Source organism: Sus scrofa, chromosome 6, assembly GCF_000003025.6.
Source record: "Sus scrofa isolate TJ Tabasco breed Duroc chromosome 6, Sscrofa11.1, whole genome shotgun sequence".
NCBI classification, from domain to species: Eukaryota; Metazoa; Chordata; class Mammalia; order Artiodactyla; family Suidae; genus Sus; species Sus scrofa.
In genome coordinates, this window is record NC_010448.4 from 98,628,232 (window position 1) to 98,654,682 (window position 26,451).

At 38.4% G+C, this 26,451-nt stretch overlaps 1 protein-coding gene across 1 annotated transcript in view; it reads right to left on the reverse strand.

Moving 5' to 3' along the window:
* TWSG1 (twisted gastrulation BMP signaling modulator 1) overlaps positions 885–26,451 on the reverse strand; it is a 49,207-nt gene continuing 23,640 nt past the window's right edge. Inside the window, exons 3-5 of the mRNA XM_003127831.4 lie at positions 25,833–25,932; positions 6,036–6,302; positions 885–3,928 (exon numbers count right to left, since the gene is read on the reverse strand). Of these exons, the coding sequence (XP_003127879.1) occupies positions 3,747–3,928; positions 6,036–6,302; positions 25,833–25,932 (549 nt within the window). The 3' untranslated portion in view covers positions 885–3,746. The remainder of the gene's footprint in view (positions 3,929–6,035; positions 6,303–25,832; positions 25,933–26,451) is intronic.

The following is a 26,451-nucleotide window of genomic DNA, read 5'->3' on the forward strand; positions in this document are numbered from 1 at the left end:
GGCCCCCACTCTCGGGGTGGGAGGAACAGGGGATGCAGAAAAGCTGTGAAGGCAGCTGTTGCCGATTCCCTCCTTCTAGTACAGACTTCAAAATAAAAGGATGTAAAATGAATTTTTTTTTTTGCTGGTTGGGAACAATCTCCGAGCACTGAGAGTCACGACTCCTGACACCCACAGGCTTCAGGTATGTCTGGCGGCTTCACACATGCACGGCAGTCTGGTCCTTGCTGACTTCTCAAGCTTAGAGACATCCCCTCCCAATCCAACCCACTCTGCCTCTCAGCTCCATGCAACTCCCCGCCATTGGACACCCATCAGCAAAAGAACAGCCTTCCCAGTCAAATGAACTATCTTTTTTGAAACTAATTCTATTCCTCAGATCCATCATCCCTGGAGTCAGTCAGGCTGACTCTCCCCTTGAATCTCCCCCTCTCCCGATCCCCCCTCTACTACGCTGTCTAAAGGTAGAGCCTGTGAAGTAACACCACGTGATTTCACCACGAGGGTACAGCCTAGGGATCTCCATTCCAGTAACACTGCCTTTGAGGATCCCTGCCAGGAAGGGCGGGGAGTCACCTTCCTACCTGGACCTTTTGGTAACTCCTTCTGCCATCATGAAGTTCTTGTGAGCCTGGCTGGCACTGAAAGGCCTGCTGAAGAAGGAAAATGTGAGTGTTTCATTTCAAAGCCTTTCCCATAGTGGAATAAGGCACATGAAAAAGCAAAAAGCAGACTGTTGTAGATCCCTTGTTTCAATAGCATCTGTAGGGATCTCCAGAGAGGGGGACATGCTTTAGCTGATCCCTTAAACAATAACCTCACTATACACAAACAGCAAACTTATTTTTGCTTGCTCTGCTGAAGTTAACAAAAAACATCACACACCCATTTCAATTTTTTATTAAAATACTTTTTTGTTTATAGGGAAAACCAAAGAAACAATACAAAACTTTAAGAGTTGTAGATCATGTAAAATATAACAAACAAACTCTTGGGAATGGAGAATAGATTTAAAAATCTTCAAAGAAGCTTTCATAAAAAGCTTTAAATCTTTGGCTTATTTATATTTACCTCATTCTTCAGAAGTCTTAGTTTATTTTCTCCATTTTGATGCTATTCTGATTTATAAATAACTGTTCAAAGAGTCTAACATTTTATCAATTTTGTTTTCTAAAACTTTAGAAATTGCATTTATAAATAAAGACTTCTCTTACAGAATCTATGTAAATAAAGACTTATTGTATTTGAATTATCATTTGTTTTGGTGCCACAGTTGTGAGTACAGTTTCGGTTAATAATCAGATGTTATGGGGGGGGGGACAGAAAAACCAATAAGCAAGTTCATGTCTTACTAAAGGAAAGAAACCTTTATATATATGGCTTTTATAATATCTACTGATTTAATTTTTTTGATCTAAGTATAAATTTTTGATTAATTTTTTTAAGCACAGCATCAATATAGAAGTGAATTGTGCTTAGATTGGTATTAGAAGGAGTAAATTTTAGTGGGGCTATCAGTTTCCCAAATTTGACTGAAATTGGGAAATGGAAAAGAATTTCCAAATTCTTTTAATTTGGAAAAATGTGATTATTTAAAACCTGAAATACACTATAGAACTGGAAATGGAATCTTTTAAGTGAATGCTTTCTTCTAACTCCTTCATAAGCCAGAAAAATTAAATAAAATTTGAATATAAAACCATTACATTTAGGGATAATTTCTACTGAGCAAAATAGAGATAAGAAAAATCAGTTAAAACATAACATGGTTCAAGAAATTATTCTTCCAATAAGAAATATTATATTTTAAAATTTAAGAAAGAAGTCCTAAAAAAGATGATAAATACAGTATTTAAAAGTTTGCTGACATATTTAGGGAAACATTAAGCATGTTGTCAATAAACACAAAAGCCTTCCTCTATTCACAGGTATGAATTACTCTGAAAAACAGCAAAGTTGAAATGAAGCAGCTGGCTGCAGACTCCTTTAAAATTTTCTCTTAAGTTCAAGAAAACCTTCAGTTTTACAGGTGTTAATGAAGACAGGGAACTATGTTTTTTTCAAGGCACTTGTAAACAGGCATTCTAGGTAAAAGTAAGAAAAGGACATCTCGATGTTTTCCTATCAAAAAAAAAAAAATACATCCAGGACTAAATTTCAACTTTTTAAAAGTCTAAAAAAGTACCTTGAGTGTTACAGATAACCTCAGAGTTATCTGAAAGAGCAGAAAAGGTATCAAGTCTTTACACTTCATGATAGTTAATTATAATATTACACATGATCTTGAAACTACTATTCAGATAATGAATACAAAGTGTCCAAGAGTATTACCTATTTTTATATACTAAAATATTTAGATATACAAAGAGGTATTCCTAAAAGGTTACTTGTAATTCAAATATGTACTATTTGAGAAATTTTGTAAAGTTAAGAATCTCTGAATATAAATATTTACACTTTAGGTTCATGCTTGAAGATCGGGATTTTATTGCCATGAGGGGCACATACAGTTTAAGCTTATCTTCATTGAAACATTATATGAAAAGCTGACAAAACATTCTGTAGTATATTTAGAGTTAACATCATCTTAAATAGAGAATTTGGGGGGGGTTCATTATTTTAACCTCCTACTGTGTGATTATCCTTGTTTAACAAGAACATCTGATCTAGATGTAAACCTAAAGGAAAGATTACAAACTAACACAATAATTAATGTAAATAATCTTAAGTTTGTTTCCGTTAGAACCCCCAGCATTTTCAACCCTTTCCATTCATACTGCTAACTCTGCTTCATCGCCTCTGATCGACCGCCTGTCCATCCACTGCAGAACGTGGCACTAAGGCTGAGCAGGCTTGTCCTCGTGCCCAGTGAGCACAGCTTCCCTATTTCCATAAAAGGGGCATGTTTCCCAAAGTCCAGTTTAGCAGTTTTTCCCACTCCTGGTGCTCTTTAGGCTAGCACCTTAAGTCAGAAAAAAGCTCTCCCTTCCTAATTACTTACCCCAGCAGAGTAGTTCTCAAAGTCTCAGGTGTGCCTTGCAAGCCTTCATGAAGATGCTTCGGCACTTCCCACATCAGCACTTGGGGCAGGGGATGGAGGAGGAGGAGAAACTTTCCCTAAAGCTTTGCCAGTATGTGTATGTGTAGGGTGGATTCTCTTCTGTAAGGTTAAACTACAGTAAGCATTTACCTTCTAAAACCAACATAAAGAGGTCTGAAATTAAGCTTTTTATGTGGATTTTTTTGTGAATTCTCAGGGTGATATATTTGAATATCTACCCTATTTATGGAACAGAAAATAATACCAGGCACAGTGAAAAGAGGCAAACAACCCTAAAAAGCCAGTGTCCTAGGAGTAGCACATGAAGAAACTAAAACTAAGGTTAACATACTCTAGACCTCCAACACAAAAGCCTTTTGGAATGTGACAAGAAAATGACACCAGGCTTTGTGTTAGAAACGTCACCTCTCTCAAGGCATTCTCTGTGCATCTGCTTCTCATGTTACCAAAGTTGTACACGAGTTTAAGAAGAAAGGGCTTATTAGTAGCAGCGAGCAGTAAGATAAATAGAACAGTTATAATCATAATTTAACACAATCATGGATTTTTCATACTTCAAAAGTAACTCAGTTCAAATTCTCTACATCTTCTTAATCTGCTGGCATTCAGATGCAACCAGTAGATACCACTGCATAGCTTTTCACACCTTAGATAAACTGCTTGGGTTTACATCTCTGTTCCTTCTTTAAAACATGCAGTTCATACACTTGACAGTTTTACTGCCGTAGTCAATGCACTCTGGACCAATGCACTCACAGCAGGCATTATGGAACCAGCGGTATTTGGACGCTCCCATGGACTCGCAGGATATCTTACACTGATGTATGGACATGCAGTCATCAAAATAAACCACAGTACACATGTGCTCTGAAAGATAAAAGGTTAAGATTTCAGAGCATTAAGTAGGAAAAGTAGGAAATACATCAATACCTAGCTGAATATTATTAACAATTATTTAGGAGTTCCCATCATTGCTCAGTGGTAACAACTGACTAGAATCTATGAGGATGTGGGTTTGATCCCTGGCCTCTCTCAGTGGGTTAAGGATCTGGTGTTGCCCTGAACTGTGGGGTAGGTTGCAGACATGGCTTGGATCCTGTGTCGCTGTGGCTGTGATGTAGGCTGGCAGCTGCAACTTTGATTTGACCCCTAGGCTGGGAACTTCCATATGTCATGGGTATGGCCCTAAAAAGGCAAAAAAAAAAAAAAAAAAGCCCAAACCAGTTATTTATCTTAGCTCTCTTGCCCCTGGTCAGCACAGGACAACGAGTGAGGTATGAGGAAAAGATCACATTTGTTAATCACATGGAGAAGGAAGCCTGAGTTGCCTACTCCAGCTCAGACGCAGAGGGCTTCTCCCACCACTTCATCTGATTTCAGACTTTGATCTGGAAGGAAATGACTGGGCTTAACCACAACTGCTATGCTTCTGGGCTTCACTTTTCAAACTGGGCATTTCTGATAAGATTTCCCATGAGGAGAGAATTCTCCAGCTAAAACAAGTTTGAAAATATTGTTCTAAAGTTACACTGAGAATTTACAGTAAAATAAAATAAACTTAAGTAATTCGAATGATGCAAATGTGGTTAGCAATGTGGCATAATCCAGCATTAGCTATTAGAAAATACCTGGGTTGGTGTTTCTAGGAACTGGCTCCCTGCTTATTCATGAATTTGAATAATCTTTGAGAAAAATGTATGAATCATTTAGTATTATGTTGATTGTTTACATTTTTATAATAGAAAGTGATAGCAAGACACATTCTGTACATTTCTGATGTTTTCCAAGACCTAGAATTTATCTTATAAAGGACTTTAACCTAAGAGGAATTAAGAATTCTTATTCTTTATTAACAAAAGCTAAAAAAAAAAAAAAAAAAAGGGAGTTCCCATTGTGGCGCAGTGGTTAACAAACCCGACTAGCATCCATGAGGACGTGGGTTCGATCCCTGGCCTCACTCACTGGCCTTGCTCAGTGGTTTAAGGATCTGGCATTGCTGTGAACTGTGGTATAGGTCACAGATGCAGCTCAGATCCCACATTGCTGTGGCTGTGGCTGTGGCTATGGCTGGCGGCTACAGCTCCGATTCATCCCCTAGCCTGGGAACCTTCATATGCCGCCATTGCAGCCCTAAAAGACAAAAAAACAAACAAACACAAAAGCTGTTTTGCTTTTACTACTAATGGCCCAAGTTCATGCTATTTTAGATAGGTAGAGTTGTAATGGAGGACACAACAAAAAAAGCCAAATAAAAAAGCACAAATTATACTGTTTGTGCATAATTTATCTCATATTTTAATAAATAACTGCAATATTGATAATTGTCTCATGCTTCCACAGGGAAATTGTGTGGAGCCCTTCATCTGAAAACATCACAGACTTTTATGAACATGCCCTTTACATTCCAATGATAAGGTATGACCTGTCCTCATTAATAAATGTTCCTTAACACATTCTCCTAGTTGTACATGTCACTCTCTTGTTTAGTTTTGCTTCTGACCAACAGAGCTCATTGGCAGAGAACTGGCTGGGTTAGTACACACCTACATCAGGTATCTGTAACACCAACTTGCTCACTGAGAAATTCAGCTGATGACTGGGCACCATCTGTAGCACCAGCACTTCAAAGAAACCTGACCTCCGAGGACCCTCCATATACTGACGACAAGCAACTCTGCAATAGGTAAAAGCAGCTCTGTTGCCATCTCATGAAAAGGGCAGTCAAAGCCTAATGCCAATAAATATCAAAATTAGATCCAGGTTACCTATTTTCCAATATGGCCTCTATTACCGAGTCTGAAGGAGTTGTGAGAACAAGTCCTCCTGTCTACTCAGGGACTGGGGTTACTACACTTACAAGGCTATGCACATTCAAAACCAAAAAGCCGCTCTAACACATCACCATCACATAGGCTTCCCAGACCACATGGAAAGAGAGGGGGCAAGAGAGAAAAAGTCAACCATTGGCAATTACCTTTGTCACTGGAATAAGGCGCATGAACATTATTGCTGGGAACAGACACATTTTGGTGGTGTGGCTGGTTCACAGTTTCTAAAAATGAAACCAGATTCTCATGATGGGAAAGCTCTTCTGCAACAGGGAAGGAGACGATGTTCCAGTTCAACTGAGTGTCTCCTTCTGTGAGAGCCCTAAAGAGTGAAGGGATAGGCTCATGAAGCTCCTCCACTGTGCTCTTAGAAGTTGGAGGTGTGTCACTGTAGTTTCGGGGATTACACATACCTGGGGGTGAGGAAAGAATAAAAGTTTATTTTTCTCACTGATTGAAACATCATGACATATTATTAAGTGCTGTTGTGTAATCCAAGCTTCAACACATTAAAATCAGGTGCTTTCTAACATTAGACATAGATACTTTCCTAGCATTCTTGTTGAGAGGGCCTAGAGGCAATGACACCCTAGCAGCATTGAGTATACCAAGTGCACAGATCTTGTTTTCTAAATACCTCTCCATGGCTAAGAGGAACAGAGCTCCCTGTAGAAAAGACTGACTCCAGTGCTGGATCAGGGAAAGGACAAAATGACCCTGGAACACCTTTCTGGGCCAGAAAGTAAAGAAGTGATCAATGAATGATGGAACATGTAAAAAAAATGAGGCAACCTGAAGGGGCTCCCACTGGCCAGACACTTTCAACATTAAAATTAAATATTGATAGTAATGGATTACTATCCTGTGAATAAAATAGGAACTGATGAGTCCTCAGATTAAAAACAAATGAATAAGTAAATGGAGGAGACAGGAAAAGTCTTCCTTTTAGCAGAATGTCAAAGGATAAATGTTGAAGGAATGAAGGAAAGAGAAAATCACCATTTGGCAACCACCACAGAGGAGTTTGATCAGATGGGAGTCATCAATGGATGCTAAGACTGGTGGGTACAAGTTCAAAAAGGAACATATTGATGTACTCTTGGAAAACCCTCCACCATTAATTCTGGTTAATGGTGTCTTTAACAAGGAAAAATCTGGCAGACCAATGCGCAAAGGAGAAAAGGTTGTTTAGTAGTGATGGGACATTATGTAAGCTTGCTTTTTAAAGGTTCACAAAGACTTTATAGGAGTGTGTGCCCTTGAGTGTGGTGTGTGCGTGTGTGTAGGGAGAGGGAGAAAGACAGGGGTACTAAGTAATAGAGCAAATGCAATAAAACGTTAATAACTGGGGAGTCTTTTTACCTTTCTGGTAAATTTTCTCTACATTGGAAATTGCTTCAAAATGAATTATTTTTAGGAAGTTCCCATGTAGTGCAGTGGGTTAAGGATTCAGCATTGCTGCAGCTGTGATACAGGTCGCAACTGCAGCTCAGGTTCAATCCCTGGCCCAGCAACTTCCACACACTGTGGGCGCAGCGCCACCACCAAAAAAAAAAAAGAGTTTTTTTTTATTTTTAGGAGTTCTCATTGTGGCTCAGCGGTAATGAATCCAACTAGTATCCATGAGGATGTGGGTTCAATCCCTGGCCTCATTTAGTGGGTTAAGGATATAGCATTGCTGTGAGCTGTGGTGTAGGTCACAGACACAGCTCGGATCCTGGGTTGCTGTGGCTGTGGTGCAGACCACCAGTAGCAGTTCCAATTCGACCCCTAGTCTGGGAACCTCCGTATGCCACAGGTGCAGCCCTAAAAAGATTTATTTATTTATTTATTTATTTTTGTCTTTTTGCCATTTCTTGGGCCGCTCCCGCGGCACATGGAGGTTCCCAGGCTAGGGGTCTAATCGGAGCTGTAGCTGCCAGCCTACACCAGAGCCATAGCAACGTGAGATCCGAGCCGCATCTGCAACCTACACCACAGCTCACGGCAATGCTGGATCGTTAACCCACTGAGCGAGGGCAGAGATCAAACCCGCAACCTCATGGTTCCTAGTTGGATTCGTTAACCACTGCGCCACGACAGGAACTCCCCTAAAAAGATTTTTTAAAAATTATTTTTAAAAGTGAAAATAGCACAAAAGAAGTAGTCACTATAGAAAATATTCCCAAGGAGTTCTTCTATAAAGGGGAGAGCTGAGAAAATGTTTAATTAGCCTCAGCCTTTGAGCTGTCCTGACACTGTGTGGAGCAGAAAGGAGCTACCCCAAAGAACCTTGCCCAAAATGTAGGTTTATAAGCTAATTAAATGATTACCAGCATTTCAAACCACTACATTTTGGTGTAGGTTGTTTACTAAGCAATAATAACTGGGACTGAATCCTCTGGATATCCTTCTGTGAACATCACATTTTAAAAACCTGAACTGTTTCTTTTCTTTCTTTCTCTTTTTCTTAATGGCCATACCCGTGGCATTTGGAAGTCCTGGACCAGGGATTGAATCTGAGCCGCAGCTGCAACCTATGCCACAGCTGTGGCAACGCCAGATCCTTTAACTCACCATGCTGGGCTGGGGATCGAACCTGTGCCTCCACATCAACCTGAGCTGCTGAAGTCAGATTCTTAACCCACTGCGCCACAGCAGGAACTCCATATTATGTTTCATTTTTGTTTAGCATCTACTAGGTCTAATATGGAGTTTTTCCTTTTCCTCAGATTAGAAGTTTGAAAAGTTTTACCAAATTTATAAATTCCTGTATTTTATATATTTAAGGAAGAGGAAAAACCAGCTCGTGTATTTCATATTTTGTTAGTTTAAGGAACAAGGCAAGAGCTGAAGATAACAAGGGTGTGAATGTTCTTTTTGTAAAATCTTTCAATAATTTGAACTTTTATGATTTAGATTGCATGACAGAATCATGGCTTCAATGATCAAATCTGACTCCTTTGTTCATAAAAGAGGAAAAAGACCTAGATAAGTTATTCGTCCAATGTTACATAATCTAGGATTAGAGCCAACTATGATTCAGCCTAATTTTGTGTCCACTGCTCTAATAATCACTTTCCATCAATAAATTTTAAATGCCACTGAGAAGCAAATAACACTTAGAATACCTATATTATGCACATAGACATAATATATTCTTCCACCAGACTCTATAATGAATGAAAATTAGTAATCAGAGAGGAAAGAGTAAAGAACTGATGAGGCCAATGGTTAGAAGAGCTAAACTCAACATATACTGAGACTTTGAAGAAACTTCAGGGCTCATTTCCAGAGATTTCATTACATTAAAAAAAAAATTTTTTTTTGAGTTTTGTGTATTTAACAAACTTATCTCAATACACTGCATTAAAACCAAGAAGTACTGGAGTTCCCGTAGTGGCACAGTGGTTAATGAATCCGACTAGGAACCATGAGGTTGCAGGTTCGATTCCTGGCCTTGCTCAGTGGGTTAAGGATCCAGCATTGCCGTGAGCTGTGGTGTAGGTCGCAGACGCAGCTCGGATCATGTGTTGCTATGGCTCTGGCGTAGGCCAGTGGCTACAGCTCCGATTAGACCCCTAGCCTGGAAACCTCCATATGCTGCAGGAAGTGGCCCTAAAAAAGGCAAAAAGACAAAAAAATAAAATAAAAATAAAACCAGGAAGCATGAAGTAAATACTTGCTTGGTAATATTTTATGGCATCATCATAAAACTTTCATATGGCTTCTTTTATTAGGATTTTATCCAGAGATCACCACTAGACACTCTTCTAGGAAATACAGATTTTGACCCTCTATTTCCACACTAAGCATTCTTTAGATTCTGCATCCTTTCAATGTTGATAAACTTCAAAGGAAGTGTGGGAGTTATCCTGCACAGGAAATGTAACCTTTTGAAATTTATGTAAATTCTTTAGTTGTCCATATTCACTATGCACAATGGATCATTTTCTGTTTGGAGAGTTACCAACAATCCATAGTTTAAACTGGTTAGTAAAGCCTTCCTGGGAAGCATCTTGCCACAGTCCCAAAGTTTATCACTGTTACATAGCTTTTCTGTAGTTTATCTTCATGATCATTTTCTTGAGAAAGTTTGTTACTTTGCGGCTGTTTCACTATCAAAATTGAAATATTAATTATACTAAAATTTTTCAAGAAATTGGCTCCGCTCACGACAGTCAGGGAGGCTAAAATCAGCAAACAAATGGCAACTAAAAAGGCAACACCTCAAATCCTTTAGGTGCCCAGAATCCTCCTACTACTTCTTTGAGCAAGCCAGAATTCTCGGCTATCGTGCTCTTGGTTGACAGGGACTAAATACGAAGGTGTTTTTTATTTATTTTTTTATTTTTTTGCTTTTACTGGTATAATTTATTACTCTGCAAATAAATATTCTTAATCCTCTTATTTAAAAAGTTATAAGGATACAAAACATTCCATTATATGGATGTTAACAATTTACTTTATTGTTAGATATTTAAGACCCTACATTTTCTATAATTAGAAATATTACTATTTTCCCTCTAAAACTTGGGCCATATTACATTTTTACTTGCAGTATATAAGAAAAACAATTTCCTAATATCCTCATGATATGTTTTTGCTAATCATTGCTTCTCTGATAGGACCAAAAAAAAAAAAAAAAAAGCTATTTTGGGAGTTCTCATTGTAGCTCAGTGGGTTAAGAACCCGACTAATATCCATGAGGATGTGGGTTCAATCCCGGGCCCCACTCAGTGGGTTAAGGATCCCGCGTTGCCATGAGCTGTGGCGTAGGTTGCAGATGCATCTCGGACCCACATTGCTGTGGCTGTGGCGGAGGCTGGGAGCTGAAGCTCTGGTACACCCTGGGAACCTCCATATGCTGTAGGTGTCACCCTAAACGAAGGTGTTTTTTATTTTTTTATTTTTATTCATTCTTTTTTTTTTTTGTCTTTTTGCCATTTCTTGGGCTGCTCCCGTGACATATGGAGGTTCCCAGACTAGGGGTCTAATCGGAGCTGTAGCCACTGGCCTACGCCAGAGCCACAGCAATGCGGGATCAGAGCCACGTCTGCGACCTACACCACAGTTCACGGCAATGCCGGGTCCTTAAGCCACTGAGCAAGGCCAGGGATCGAACCTGCAACCTTATGGTTCCTAGTCGGATTTGTTAACTACTTCACCACGATGGGAACTCCCACGAAGGTGTTTTTTAATCTGTGCTTAATTCTTTTATAAGTCTGACCTATTTCATCAGACATTTGAAAACTAAGGATATGTCAAATTAAGAACTTATTCAATAAAACCACATTTTAGGGTAGAGATTAACACTAAGGGGCAAGAGAGTTATTCCTTTCTTTAATGAGCATGCATGGAGCCACAACAGAGTCCAGAGGAGCTTACAAGCTCCCACCCCTAGTCCACCTCTGATTCCACTCCCCAATACTGCCACTTTTAAAGTCTGTTCTATGGGTCTCTGGTGGTTACTGCTATAAGAATTCAAATAAAACTGATTAATTCATGAGTAGTATTAAAAACAACTTTAGACATTGTCTATTAATCCTCTTACACAAAAGATGAAGTTCACTTAATACTAACTCCTCCTCTCTCCTGTATTTCTAATAATTATATTCCTCTAATACTATAATTGGTTTCCTTTTTAATCTTGAATATACTAAAAATTCTCCTTTTTATTCCACATTGCTTAATTCCCTCATTTGCAGATAAGGATACTGACACCTTTCTACTTTCTCTACTCGACTTCTCCTAAATTTGACATCAACAAATTTGATAACTACATTCTGCTGCCTATGCACAATGAGATCTGCTTGTCTTACTAAACACTGACTCTGAACACAGAAAACCAGCAAACGACAGCTACCTTAACATAATCCCATGAACACTGTTGACTTCCAGACGACTCTGTGATAGAATTTCCTTGTCAAATGTCACTCCACCAAAGGAAAACATTTCTAATTTCAAGATAAAATGAACTTTTCTTTGAATTCCATAAAATATTGAAAACCATGCTACATTTCACACAGCATTACTATGAGGTCTTCTTGGCAAAACATTATTAAACCTGAATCTAATCAAACTTTTATAATATTAGCTCCAAAAGACTGGAAATATAGAGGAACAGGAGGAACAAGTTAAATTATATAAGGAAACAAGCAGTCAAATCCTGAATGTGGGATACTCTACAGGAAAACTGGTACAGCTTTTTCAGTATGTCAAATGGAACGAGAAAAAAAGAGCAGTGACCAGTCAAAGGAGGACTCAGACGCAGCAACCAGATACAACACAAGGACCTTGTCTGGATCCATTTGAACAATTCAATTACACAAATACTTCTGAGACATCAGGAGAAGCAGGATCATAAAATGAATTTTAGATTATACAAAGAAATTATTGTTAATTTTGTCAGGTGTCAAAATGGCATTATGATTACAAAGGCTAAGTGTCTGAATTTATTTATTTATTTTTAATTTAATTTAATTGGTCTTTTTAGGGCTGCATCCACAGCATATGGAGGTTCCCAGGCTAGGGGATGAGTCGCAGCTATAGCTGCCAGCCTACACCACAGCCACAGCAACGCAGGATCCCAGCCATGTCTGCGACCCACACCACAGCTCACGGCAAAGCCAGATCCTTAACCCACTGAGCAAGGCCAGGGATTGAACCCGCGTCCTCATGGATACCAGTCGGGTTCATTAACAACTGAGCCACAACGGGAACTCCCGAATTTACTTTAGAGATTGATATTGAAAGGGGCAAGAGTAAAAATTATTTACTGTTTCTAACTTGTTTTTAAATACATCCATGCAAAGAAAAAAGAATAAAAAAGGTCAGATGTCTTGAGAACTGCTACAAGTTGGTGACAGGTATATAGGAATCATTACACTCTTCTCTCCACTGCTGTGTACATGTGAAAATTTCCATAATAGAACATGAATTAATTCTTTACGACTAATATTTTCTTGTTGAATTTTCTTCTTTAAATTTCTATGCTTGGTATTTTCTTATCTTGAGGACGATACATAAGCTTTCAGCATATCTTGAAAAATCATTCTGCTTCTCAATGACATGCCCAATACCCTGTGGGACACAGTTCCTTCTCAGAACCTCTACTTCTTGCTTCAGTCAGATTAGCTGTCTCCTAGGTCTCTGTATTATTGATACTTTAAATCTTCTGTATAGTATGTTGTTTCAACATCTTTTTTTTTTTCTTTATAGGGCCACACCTGCAGCATATGGAGGTTCCCAGGCTAGGGGTCTAATCGGAGCTATAGCCACTGGCCTACACCAGAGCCACAGCAACTCAGGAACCGAGCACATCTGCGACCTACACCACAGCTCATGGCAACACCCAATCCTTAATCCACTGAGTAAGGCCAGGGACCAAACCCTTGTCCTCATGGATACTAGTAGGGATGATTACCACTGAGCCATGATGGGAACTCCTGCTGTTGTGACATCTTGAAAAAGCCTTTCTGGCAGAAGAGAAACTGCCCCTCTTAGGATAGCCATGTCTACCTAGCAAACTAACCAATCCAGCAAACTAACCAATCAGGCAAACTAACCAATCCAGAGCCATAGTACTCCCTCTGTCTGGTATACTCTCAGGAGGCAATATTCCTCTGCCTTCATCATCTTGGGCCAGGAGCCAGACTGCTAGGGACCACGCTAGAGATTACAGTCCACCAAAATTATTCCAGCTAGCTCACACTACACTGTTCTGCCTCTTTTTGCCTTTTCTGCAGAAACCCAAACAAAGACTCTGCCTAGACTTTCCTCTCACTCCTGTCTTTTGCCACTAGACCAAAACCTGGTGCTTCACTTGTGACCCTGAGAGGCATGCAGTGACACCCGCTCTGAGACCTGGGAGTATAATCAACACTGTTTGCTGAGCTTCTCCTGTGTCTCCTCTGCAGCTGTACCTGTCTGATCATCACATGAAAGAACACAGCATGCTATAACCATCCTTAAAATGCCAGTTAAAGCTATTATTTCCTTCAACCCATGTTTTTCTCTTTCTTGGTCTTCTGCCCTATTTTGTTTGATCAATCCTCCATCGCGCCTTTAAAATATGGTGTGTGAGAAGTATATTTTGAGTTCTTGCTTATCTAAGAATGTTTTTATTTTACATTCGCATTTTTTAAACTGAAGTATAGCTGACTTACAATATTATATTAGTCTCAGGTGTATGCCATAGTGATTCAATATTTGTATATACTATACTGTTTACAGTTATAAAATATTGGCTATATTCCCTGTGGTGTACAATATATCCTTGCAGCTTATTTATATTATACATATTTTTACTTTTTAATCCCTACCCCTCTCTTGCCCCTCCCCTTTTCCCACTGGTATCCATTAGTTTTTTCTCTAGATCTGTGAGTCTGCCTCTCTTTTTTTTGGGCTGTGCCAGTGGCATGTGGGAGTTCCTGGGCCAGGGATCAAATCTGCGCCATAGTTGGTGACCTGAGCCACTGCAGTGAGAATGCTGGATCCTTAAGCTACTGTACCACAAGGGAACTATTGTCTCTTTTGTTATATTCATCCTTTATTTTTATTTTTTAATTTAATGTAATGTAATTTTTTGTCTTTTTAGGGCCACACCTCCACACATATGGAGGTTCCCAGGCCAGGGATCTAATCAGAGCTACAGCTGCCAGCCTACGCCAGAGCCACAGCAATGCCAGATCTGAGCCGTGTCTGTGACCTACACCACAGCTCATGGCAACGCTGGATCCTTAACCCATTGAGTGAGGCCAGGGATGGAACCCACAACCTCATGGTTCCTAGTCAGATTCGTTTCTACTGCCCCACTACGGGAACTCCCATCCTTTATTTTAGATTCTACATATAAATGATAACATACAGTATCTATCTTTGTCTGACTTATTTCACTAAGCACAATACTATCCAGGTCTATCCATGTTGTTGCAAATGGCAAAATTTCATTTTTTATGGCTGAGTAGTATTTCAGTGTGTATATACACATACACATAGACACACACACACACACACACACACACACACACACACCCTACATTTTTTTTATGCCTTCACTTCATGATGGACCCTTAGGTTGCTTCCATATGTTAGTTATTGTAAATAATTCTGCTATGAACAGCATGGGGTGACTGTATCCTTTAATTAGGTCTTTTTGTTTTCTTCAGATATTAATTAAGTACTTTATTAATTAGTTTATTAAGTCATTAATTTCAGTTTATTCATTAGTTTATTAATTCATTAATTTCAGTATGGACTCACAACTATTTATTTTATACTCAAGGTTATAATCCAATGCTACTTATTTGTTACTTAAATTGTTCTAGCTCTTTTGGTGCTTTTGGTTGGCTCCTGTATAAATGTGACATACACACATCCTTAACCCACTGAGCAAGGCCAGGGACAACCTGCATCCTCGTGGATCCTAGTCAGGTTTGTTACCACTGAACCACAAAGGGAACTCCTTGAGGCTCATCTTATACATTTCCTGCCTCAGTGTCAGAACCAGACATTTCTCCTAGGAGCCCTGCTTCCTCTTATTGGAGTACAGTATTGGAAACCAAGATCTGGTGCTCATTGCTACTGCTATCTTTAAAAAACGGTCCCAATAGGAGTTCCCATCATGGCTCAGCAGTAACAAATCCAACTAGCATCCATGAGGAAGTGGGTTCAATCCCTGGCCTTGCTTAGTGGGGTTAAGGATCCGGTATTGCCACAAGCTGTGGTGCAGGTCGTAGATGCTGCTCAGATCCTGCATTGTTGTGGCTATGGCATAGGCTGGCGGTTCCAGCTGTTGATTTGACCCCTAGCCTGGAACTTCCATATGTTGCAGGTGTGGCCTTAAAAAGACAATAAAATAAAATAAAATAAAATAAAATAATATGTCTCATTAAAAGGCAGAGGATACAAAGGACATACATTACATGCAAAGTCAGAGTTCCTTCTTGGATAAGAAAGGTGATCTACATACATAAATCATTTGAACAAATCCTTTAAAGCAGAGCAGGCCTCTTGTTTTGGCTAGGACTCACAGTTGAGGTCATATACAAATACTAAAAGCAAAAAAAATTCTAAATATTCACAATGGAACCCTCAAACCTATTTTATGACAGCTTAGGGGTCTTTTGAATGAGAAGCAATCTGCTTTAAAAATGTAAGGCCAATTATATTGCTAAGAAGCAGGAAAGTTAAACCAATCTAATAGCCCAATGTGTACTGCAAAAGAGATTCTTTTTTTTTTTTTTTTAAGGTTAATTTATCATTAAGTTTGAGAGAAATACCTCAAAGTTAAGCCACTGCTAATCCATTTTGGCTACTTAAAAAAAAAAATGACCTTAGTTAAAAAACAATCACCTAACACTTTACTTTGGAAAAGAAGGACTGTTTCTGAATATTATGCTATGACTTGTACTTGATATAACTACCAGATTTTGGTGGGCTCCAAGTAAAAAAAGAAAAAAGGGAGGATATTTAAAAAAATTATTAACCTTGAAAATTCACTCTAAAGAAGAGCCTACAGTCAGCCCTCCAGATCCATGGTTTCCCTATCTTTAGATTCAACCAACCACCAATTGATTTTCACAGATAGATTCTTGGCTGGTTGAGTTAAACCATGGACACCAAGGGCCACCTTACTGTGCCATTTTATATAAGAGACTTGACATCTGTGAGTTTGGGTATCTGCAGGGGTCCTGGAACCAATCTCCTACAGATACCGAGGTACGACTAGATTACTAGCAGAAAACATTTGTAGCTGGGGTCATTTGGGGATTATGTCCTGAGCTATTTGACCCAAAAGATAAGTTATATTCAGTTTTATTTCCTATCAGTTTTCTAAATCAATGCATCAGTGTTAAACAGGTACAAATGACTCTAGTCTTTGGTGTCCTTAAGTACTTGTTAAGTAGCAATTATAAACATCTGGACCAAACATCTTTAGCAAAATAAAACCCAACAGAAATGCACATATCCTTGGCATATCAATTCTGGCATACGTATTCAATCAAATGCAAATTTACAATCACTGAACTTGGAAGAGACAATGATGTATCTAAATATTAATGGAAGAGCTATCAGAACAAAATGGAAACCTGTATTTTTCACTAAGAATTTAAAATAAACATTTACCATACTGGTAGCCTGACTGAACTCCTAGCACACATTTGTTCTTTAAAATTAGAAAGCAACATGATGGACATGAAGCAAGGCAGAAATCCATTCCATGTGGGAGCTGAAGGCAACACCTAGATCTTATCTGAGATAAAAGGGCACATTCATAATCACGAGGCTGGATGTCCCAAAAAGAAGATGCTAAGATCCAATCAAGGTTGGTACTAGAACTAGTGCATGGAATGAACCAGAGTTCAAGGAACTCTCAAGGCAAATAAAGGGGCAGGATTGGGAAAGGAACATTTGATCAGCAGAGTAGCAGAGCCTACCTAAGGCTCAAGGCTGTGTCCCAGTGTCAAGTGCTAGCTGCCTGGTTTTGTTTTCCCTGACTTTGCAGGCACTGCTTAAAACTTGACCCCTCCCACCTTCCTTGGCCTTTTACTCACGCCCCTTTCGCCTCTTGCCAGGGTGTGATCTGGGATCTGTGAGACAGTGTGCCAAAGTAGATCAGCAAATTGTGGCTAAGCAGGTTTTCAGCAGCCTCCTAGCATAGTTGTACAGCCTATAATATTTTCATTAAGTACTGAAAGTAACCACAGTACCAGAAAGAATCTAATATTTACAAATCAACATTACCTGATCAATGTACCACTGAATTCTCTTGCTTAATTCGAGATATTAAACAAGAGTTCCAAGATGAAAAAGTTAATGGTTGTTATGTTTTCCTTCATTAGCGTAAGTTATTAATTTTTCATATAATTTAGCAATTGCCACAAAATTCAAGTTTTAATGCACATTTAATGGATCAAAGTTATACTTTCTAAAAGAGTCTATTATTAAATCATGCATGGAGATCCCTGGTGGCTTAGCAGTTAAGGATCAGGTATTGTCACTGCTGTGGCTCAGGTTCGAACCCTGGCCCAGGAACTTCCACAAGCTGCAGGCAAAGCCAAAAAAAAAAAGCTTGCGTGATGTTATAGTTTTTTTTTTTTCTTTAAAGCATTTTTTAAAATGCATATGATCCCATTTACAAGAAATTATAGAACAGGCAAAGTTAATTTAAGCAGTTAAAATCAAAACAATAGCCATAAAATGGGAATAAAGGTTCAGGAGCTCTAAAACAGGTAAGTAAACAAAAATGTAAGTCCAAACAGGAAGCCACTTTAGGTTAGATTTAGTTCAGGCAAATCACACTGCTGTCCTGGCTAATGGCTCCTTTTCAAAGGTCAGACCCTGGAGATCCCACTGTGGTGCAGCAGGTTAGGGATCTGGCACAGTGGGTTAAGGATTCAACATCAGCCAAATCTGTGGCTCAGGTTCGATCCCTGACCAAGGAACTTCCATTTGCTGCTGGTACAGCCAAAAAAAAAAAAGAAAGGAGAAAAGGTCAGATTCAGTTGTTTTTGCTTTATTTTGTCTAACACATTAATAACTTTCTGGAGAATCAGTTTTTAAGAGCTAAGCCTGGTTAGGAAGTCTTACAGAGAACACACACAGACCCAAAAGGAAGAAGAGAACCCTCTTACCAACCCTAGTACACCCTGTACATATGTAAAACCCTCAGGGCAGAGGAGCAGTAGTGGGGGAGGGGAACCTAGTCCTGCTAAACATTAAACACTCAAAAGGCTTCTATAAATAAAACAGTGTAGGAACAGACACAGAAACCAATGGGATAGAACAGAAAACCCAAAATGCAGCAAACTGTATATGATAAAGGAGGAATCTCAAAACACTAGGGGAAAGGTAGACATTTCAATAAATAGTATCAGGACTTTATAAATAATAAAGTAAACAGGGGTAGTTGTTTTAAAAAGTGGATCCATAGTTCACACATAAACCAGTATAAATTTCAAATGTATTAGAGAGCTGTATATAAACAAAGAAAATCACACGAGTACTATCTAGGAGAGAAAAATCTAACTATGACTCAAAATCTAGCAGTAATAAAATAAAACACTAATAAAGTTGATTACATAAATAAGAAACTTTCAGGATGAAAAATATCAAAGTTTAGAATACAAATGACCAACTGGGGAAAAATAATGCATAACTTATAACACAGACATTTGGACCATATCCATAGTATATATTTTTAAAATTAAATAATGAATAAAAACCCAATAGTCAGGTAGAAATATGGACAAAAGACATGAACAATTACAAAAAATATATGTAAACTGTCCCTAAATATATGAATTGATGCTCAGTCTCACTAGTAATAAGAGAAATGAAAATTAAAATTATACCATTTCTTACCTATCAGACTAACAAAAATCAAAAAGTTTGGCAACAATGGAACAAAAACTTGGCAACACAATTTCTTGATAATGTTGTGGAGGAATAGGTGTTCTGCTACACATGTGGATGAGAATGTACATGACATACTGTTTTGGAGAAGAATTTGACAATACCTAACAACATTAAACTATCTATATGAGGTTATTCACCATAGCATTATTCATAATGGTAGCATTACAATGTTTCTGCTGTGGTACAATAGCATCAGTGGTGTCTCTGGAGCACTGGGATGCAGGTTTGATCCCTAGCCTGGCACTGTGGGTTATGGCTCGGGCGTGCCACAGCTGCAGCGCAGGTCGCAACTTCGGCTCAGGTCTGATCTCTGGCCCGGGCACTCCATATGCTTCAGGGTGGCCAAAAAAGAAGAAACAAACAAACAAAAAAACTGGAAGCAACCACATGTTCACCTGTGGATAAATGAGTATACATAAAGTGTTATAGCTGACAATAGGCTCTATGTAGGTACCAAAAAAGTGATATTAATGTGGAAGAAATTCCGGAACATTCAACTAAGAAAAAAGAAAAGAAAAAAACAAAAGGTATAATGTTTTATACAACAAATGAATGTTTTTACAACAAATACAAATGTATAAAATGTATAAGATATCTACTTATGAGATAATAGCCCGTCTGAAACTAATAAATATGACAGAAGTCATGTCAAAAGGACTCCAGAGCCAAGTTAAAAAGGTTCCTATTAATGAAAGATGAGACAATTTGAGCAAAGATAATAATAATGACAACAATTGATTAAAACATCAAACATATATAAAAAAGACATGGGTGAAAACAGCAGGTGAAACACTGGTGAGGAAATTACCATAAGCAGATCAGATTTTTCACCACGTGAACCCACACATCAAGTTTAGCATCACTAAAAGCAAAACGACTAGATATTATTAATGGGTACACTGTACACTGCAGTCCACCATCACAAAACTAAACCTGAGTCGAATCAGTCTTTAGATCTAACTTCCAGTCTATAAGAAATAGAACAGAGTAACAAGTTAAAGAACCACAGGAAGCAATCAGCCAGATCCAGAAAGTGGCATATTTTCCATCATAACTCACTAGTTCTTTCAAGTCAATGGAATTTTAAAAGGTGATGAACTTCTTTTTTAGAAAAAAAGAAACTAAAGATACCTAATAACCAAATATAGTAAGTGGACTCTGTTGGATCTTGCTTTGAATAATTAGGGCAGAATAGGACTGGGTGTTAGATGTTAAGGAAGTTTTCTTAACCATGTTAGGTATAGTACTGACACTGTATTATGTAAGGAAATTTATTCCTTTTTTTTTCCTGCTGCACCCACAGCACATGGAATTTCCCAGGTGAAGGATCAAATCTAAGCTGCCGCTGCAGCAATGCTGGGTCCTTAACTGACTGCATAGGGCTGGGGGTCAAACCTGTGCTGCCACAGAGACAACATCAGATCCTTAAACCACTGTACCACAGCAGGAACTTCAATTTATTCTTTTTTTGAGATGAATAACTAAAGTAGTTTGGAGGTATAGTAAATCTACGTATGTACTTTATAACGGAAAAATCATAAAAAGGGGGCGATAGATGAATGGACAGAATAAGTATGGCTGTTGATACTGGGAAGGAGGTACAAAGCAGTTCCCTGTACTTTCTATTTTGTGCATATTTGGAAAAATACAAACAAAACAGTTACCCAAAACAAATCCTTCAGGCAGGGATCTAAGATCTAGGATCTAAAAACCACAGAATTTGAGGAATACGCTAGACAGCAGAAAAAATGAGCAAGGCAGTTACTCTTTAGAGAAAACCATAAAATGAAACAGATTCTCTTAACACAACATTGATGGAGGAAAAAAGCCTGCTAGACAAAGTATGCACTACAAGTCTACAGAAGGAGATAGGACAGGAAGGCTGTCCTCTAATTTGGGTCCTCTCTGAGGTCTGTGCCCAAGACATAAAAAATAGAGGGAGTGTTTCAACTGAGCAGGGAGGGGTGGCCATAGGTCTGCAGAAGACATCGAGAGAAACCAACGTGGACAAGAACTGCCTATAAGAAAGACAGAACTGCTATACAAATCAAACTGAAACATCTAAATTTTATCTCAGAAAGTAGTAAGATTAGCCGAATTTAAAAATGAAAGATTGGGAGGTCCCATCGTGGCTCAGTGGTTAACAAATCTGACTAGGAACCATGAGGTTGCGGGTTCGATCCCTGGCCTTGCTCAGTGGGTTAAGGATCCAGAGTTGCCGTGAGCTGTGGTGTAGGTTGCAGACGCGGCTCGGATCCCGCATTGCTGTGGCTCTGGCGTAGGCCGGTGGCTACAGTTCCAATTAGATCCCTAGCCTGGGAACCTCCATATGCCGCAGCAGTGGCCCTAGAAAAGGCAGAAAGACAGGGAAAAAAAAAAAAAAAAAAAAAGAAAGATGTACAGAACTAGAACAAATAATCCAAAAATTATATGGAACCATAAAAGACCGAGAATTGCCAAAGCAATCCTAAGGAAAAAAACAAAGCAGGAGGCATAACTCTCTCAGACTTCAGACAGTATTGTAAAGCTACAGTTATCAAGACAGTGAGGTACTGGTACAAAAACAGACATATGGATCGAGGGAACAGAACAGAGAACCCAGAAATAAACCCAGACACTTACTGTCAATCTTCAATAAAGGAAATGGGGAAAAGTCTCTTCAGCAAGGGGTGCTGGGAAAACTGGACAGCTGCATGTAAATCAATAAAACTAGAACATGCCCTCACACCATGCACAAAAATAAACTCAAAATGGCTTAAAGACTTAAATATAAGACATGACACCATAAAACTTCTAGAAGAAGCAAAACATTCTCTTTTATAAACCAGAAAATATTTTCTCAGGGCAGTCTCCCAGGGCAATAGAAATAAAAACAAAAATAAACAAATGGGGCCTAATCAAGCTGACAAGCTTTTGCAAAACAAAGGAAACCATTAAAAAAATGAAAAGACAACCTATACAATGGGAGAAAATAGTTGCAAAAGATGCAACCGACAAGGGCTTAATCTCCAAAATACATAAACAACTCATACAACTCAACAACAAAAAAACTAACAACCCAATTGAAAAATGGGAAGAAGATCTAAATAGACATTTCTCTGAAGATATAACAGATGGCCAGTAAACCCATGAAAAAAAATGCTCAACATCAACATCTAATTATTAGAAAATGCAAATCAAAAATACAATAAGGTACCACCTCACACTGGTCAAAATAGCCATCATAATGTCTACAGATAACAAATACTGGAGAGGGCATGTGGAGAAAAGGGAATCCTCCTACACTGTTGGTGGAATGTAAATTGATATACTACTACAACAAACAGTGTAGAGTTCCTCAGAAAACTAACTATAAAACTACCATATGATTCAGCAATCGCACTCCTGGGCACATATCTGGGCAAGACTACAATTCAAAAAGATACATGCACCCCTGTGTTCATCACAGCACTATTCACAATAGCCAGGGCATGGAAGCAACCTAAACGTCCATCAGCAGATGAATGGATTAAGAAGATGTGGTACATATACACAATGGAATAATACTCAGCCATTAAAAAGAACAAAATAGGAGTATCCATTGTGGCTCAGTGGTTAATGAGCCCGACTAGTATCCATGAGGATGTGGGTTCGATCCCTGACCTCACTCAGTGGGTTAAGGATCCAGAGCTGCCATAAGCTGTGGTGTAGGTCAGAGACATGGTTCAGATCCTGAGTTGCTGTGGCTTTGGCACAGGCCAGTGGCTACAGCTCCAACTGGACCCCTAGCCTGGGAACCTCCATATGCCTCAGGTGTGGTCCTAAAAAGACAAAAAGACCAAAAAAAAAAAAAAAAAAAAGCCATTTGCAGCAACATGGATGCAACTAGAGGTAATCATACTAAGTTAAGTAAATCATAAAGAGAATGACAAATATCGTATGATATCACTTATATGTTGAATTTAAATATGGCACAAATGAACCTATCTACAGAACAGAAACAGATTCACAGACATAGAGAACAGATTTATGTTTACTAAGGGGGAGTTGGGAGGGGGTGGGATAGACTGGGAGTTCTGGGTTAGTAGATGCAAACTATTCTGTTTAGAGTGGATAAACAAGGTCCTACTGAATAGCACAGGGAACTATATCCAGTCTCTTGGGAAAGACCAAGATGGAAGATAAGAAAGGGAACATATAAATATGAATGACTGAGTTACTTTTTTGTACAGCAGAAATTGGCCCATTATAAATCAATTATAATTTTAAATAAAGTGAAAGATAATGGTGCATTACAAATTTGCTCAAAGTTTAAAACTGGCCATTAAATTCTTAAAGGTAAATAATATCTTGGGGGAGGTAACTGGCTAAGAAGCACACCAGTGGCTTCCAAAACTGTAGAGATATGAACATGTATAATCATTCTTTCTCAGGATAAGAACTGCACAACTCTTTTTCCTGGAACAAGCCAAACGGCACAGTTACCACTGTGTGTTGGTTAACACACACACACACACACACCACACACAGAGTTTCCCTTGCAGCTCAACTGTAACAAATCTGACGAGTATCCATGACGATGAGGGTTCAATACCTGGCCTTGCTCAGCGGGTTAAGGATCCCGCATTACCATGAGCTGTGATGCAGGTCACAGATGTGGCTCAGATCCTGCATTGCTGTGGTTGTGGCGCAGGCCAGCAGCTGAAGCTCCAGTTCAACCCCAACCTGGGAACTTCTATATGCCACACCTGCTGCCCTGAAAAATAGACAAAAAAATCTTGCAAACGAAAATGAAAATACCAAAATATATGGTATGCAGCAAAAGCAGTTCTGAGAATTTCATGGTAATAAATGCCTACTTCAAGAAAAAAGAAATGTCTCAAATTAACAACCTAATGTTACAACACAAGAAACTAGGGGGAAAAGCCCAAAGGTAGTAGAATAAAGGAAATAAAGATTAGAGCAGAAAAAAAATAAAACAGAATATAAAAAGGACAAGAGAAAATATCAATGAAACTAAGAGGTCTTTGAAAAGATAAATAAAATTGACAAACCTTTAGCTAGATTCTCCAAGAAAAAAAGAGTGAGGACTACAATGAGGAGATATTACAACTGATACCAAAGAAATACAAAGGATCATAAGAGACAACTACGAACAATTATACACCAAAATTGGATAACTTAAAAAAAATGAATAAATTCTTATAAACAAACAATCTAAAAATACGGACCTCATGAAGAAAAAGAAAATCTGAAAAGACCAATCACTAGCAAGGAGTTTGAATCAGTAATCAAAGCCCCACCACCACTGCCTCCAAAGGTCCAGGACCATATGGCTTCATAGGTGATTCTATTAAACATACAAAGAAGAATTAATAGTTCTCACTTCAGCAGCACATATACCAAAATTGGAATGATACAGAGATTAGTATGGCCTCTGTGCAAGGAAGATATACAAATTCATGAAGCATTCCATATTTTTAAAGTAAACAAACAAAAAAACACAAAGAATTTAAAATCATTCCTTTGCAAACTCTCAGAAAAGTTAGAAGAGGAACTCTTCCAAATACATTTTACAAGGCCAGCATTACTGATACCAAAACCAGAGAAGGATGCCACAAAAAAAAAAAAAAATTACAGGCTAGTATCTGTGATGAACATAGATGCAAAACTCTCAACAAAATATTAACAAGCCAAATTCAAAAATACATAAAAAGGTTCATATGCCATGATCAAACAGAATTTATTTCAGGCACACAACGTAGATGCAAAACTCTCAACAAAATATTAACAAGCCAAATTCAAAAATACATAAAAAGGTTCATATGCCATGATCAAATAGGATTTATTTCAGGCACATAAGGATTGTTCAACATCTCCAAATCAATCAATATATCGTATCTACCCTATTAACAAAATGAAGGATAAAAATCATGGTCACTTTTATAGATACAGAAAAAACACTGGACAAAATTCAACATCCATTTATGATTAAAAACTCTCAACAAAGCAGATATAGAGGGAATTGAAGTTTATTTCAATATGATAAATGGTGCAGTGGAAACGAATCCCACTAGGAACCATGAGGTTGCCCCTGTTGTGGCACAGGGGAAACGAATCTGACTAGTATCCATGAGCATGCGGGTTCGACCCCTGACCTCGATCAGTGAATTAAGGATCCATCATTGCCGTAAGCGTGGTGTAGATCGCAGACACACCTCGGATCTGGCGTGGCTGTGGCATAGGCTGGAAGCTGTAGCTCTGATTCAACCCCTAGCTTGGGAACTTCTATATGCTGCAGGTGTGGCCTTATAAAGCAGGAAAAAAAAAAAAAAAAGAATGAGCACTTCTAATTTCCTCCTAGGCCATTTCTATAAAAATAAAAAATATATACGTAAATACTATTCAATACAAGCAAACTCAATAACACAACATCCTAAACACCTATGTCTTAATACACCCTAGTCTACAAACTTAAAACACAATTATATTTTTTAAAGTCTCTTAAAGTCAAGGATTCTGTGATAAAAAATATTAAGAAACTTTATTTTACGTCAACTTACCAACACAATCACAGCATTCATCCCAAAGTGTCCCAAGACATAACATACACTCCTTACAGCAGGAACAATTTCCTTCTCCAGGTCGGCACTGGCAGAGCTCCTAGAAATGAGACAGATGTTCAAATCTAAATTTCTAAATAACTATATTTACAATTGTTAACTTTTTTTTTTTTGGCCATGGTATGCAGAGTCCTGATGTGGGGTTTTAGTTCCCAGACCAGGGATCAAACCTGGGCTGTAGCGGTGAAAGTGCTAACCACTAGGCCACCAGGGAACTCCCTTAAACGTTAATATTTTGTAGCAAAAAACTATAATATTTGCACTTATAGTAATTTTTAAATTCAATATCATTAACTGTACGAACATAAATATCTACAATGTCAAGTAGATTTAGATCTTCTTTTGGACATAGTGAATATATTTTAGACCCTTTTATTTTGAAAAAACAAAAATATTTTACTTTATAACCCATAACTTTACCTTCCCTACTACCTTAACAAATAATTCAGCACAAGAACAAAACCTACTTTTTCTTACACTGTCCAAATAACCTAAATGCACAGCCAGGTGACATAGAGTGGGAGCTGTGGTTTCTCAATATGTAAAGTGTGAATAAAAG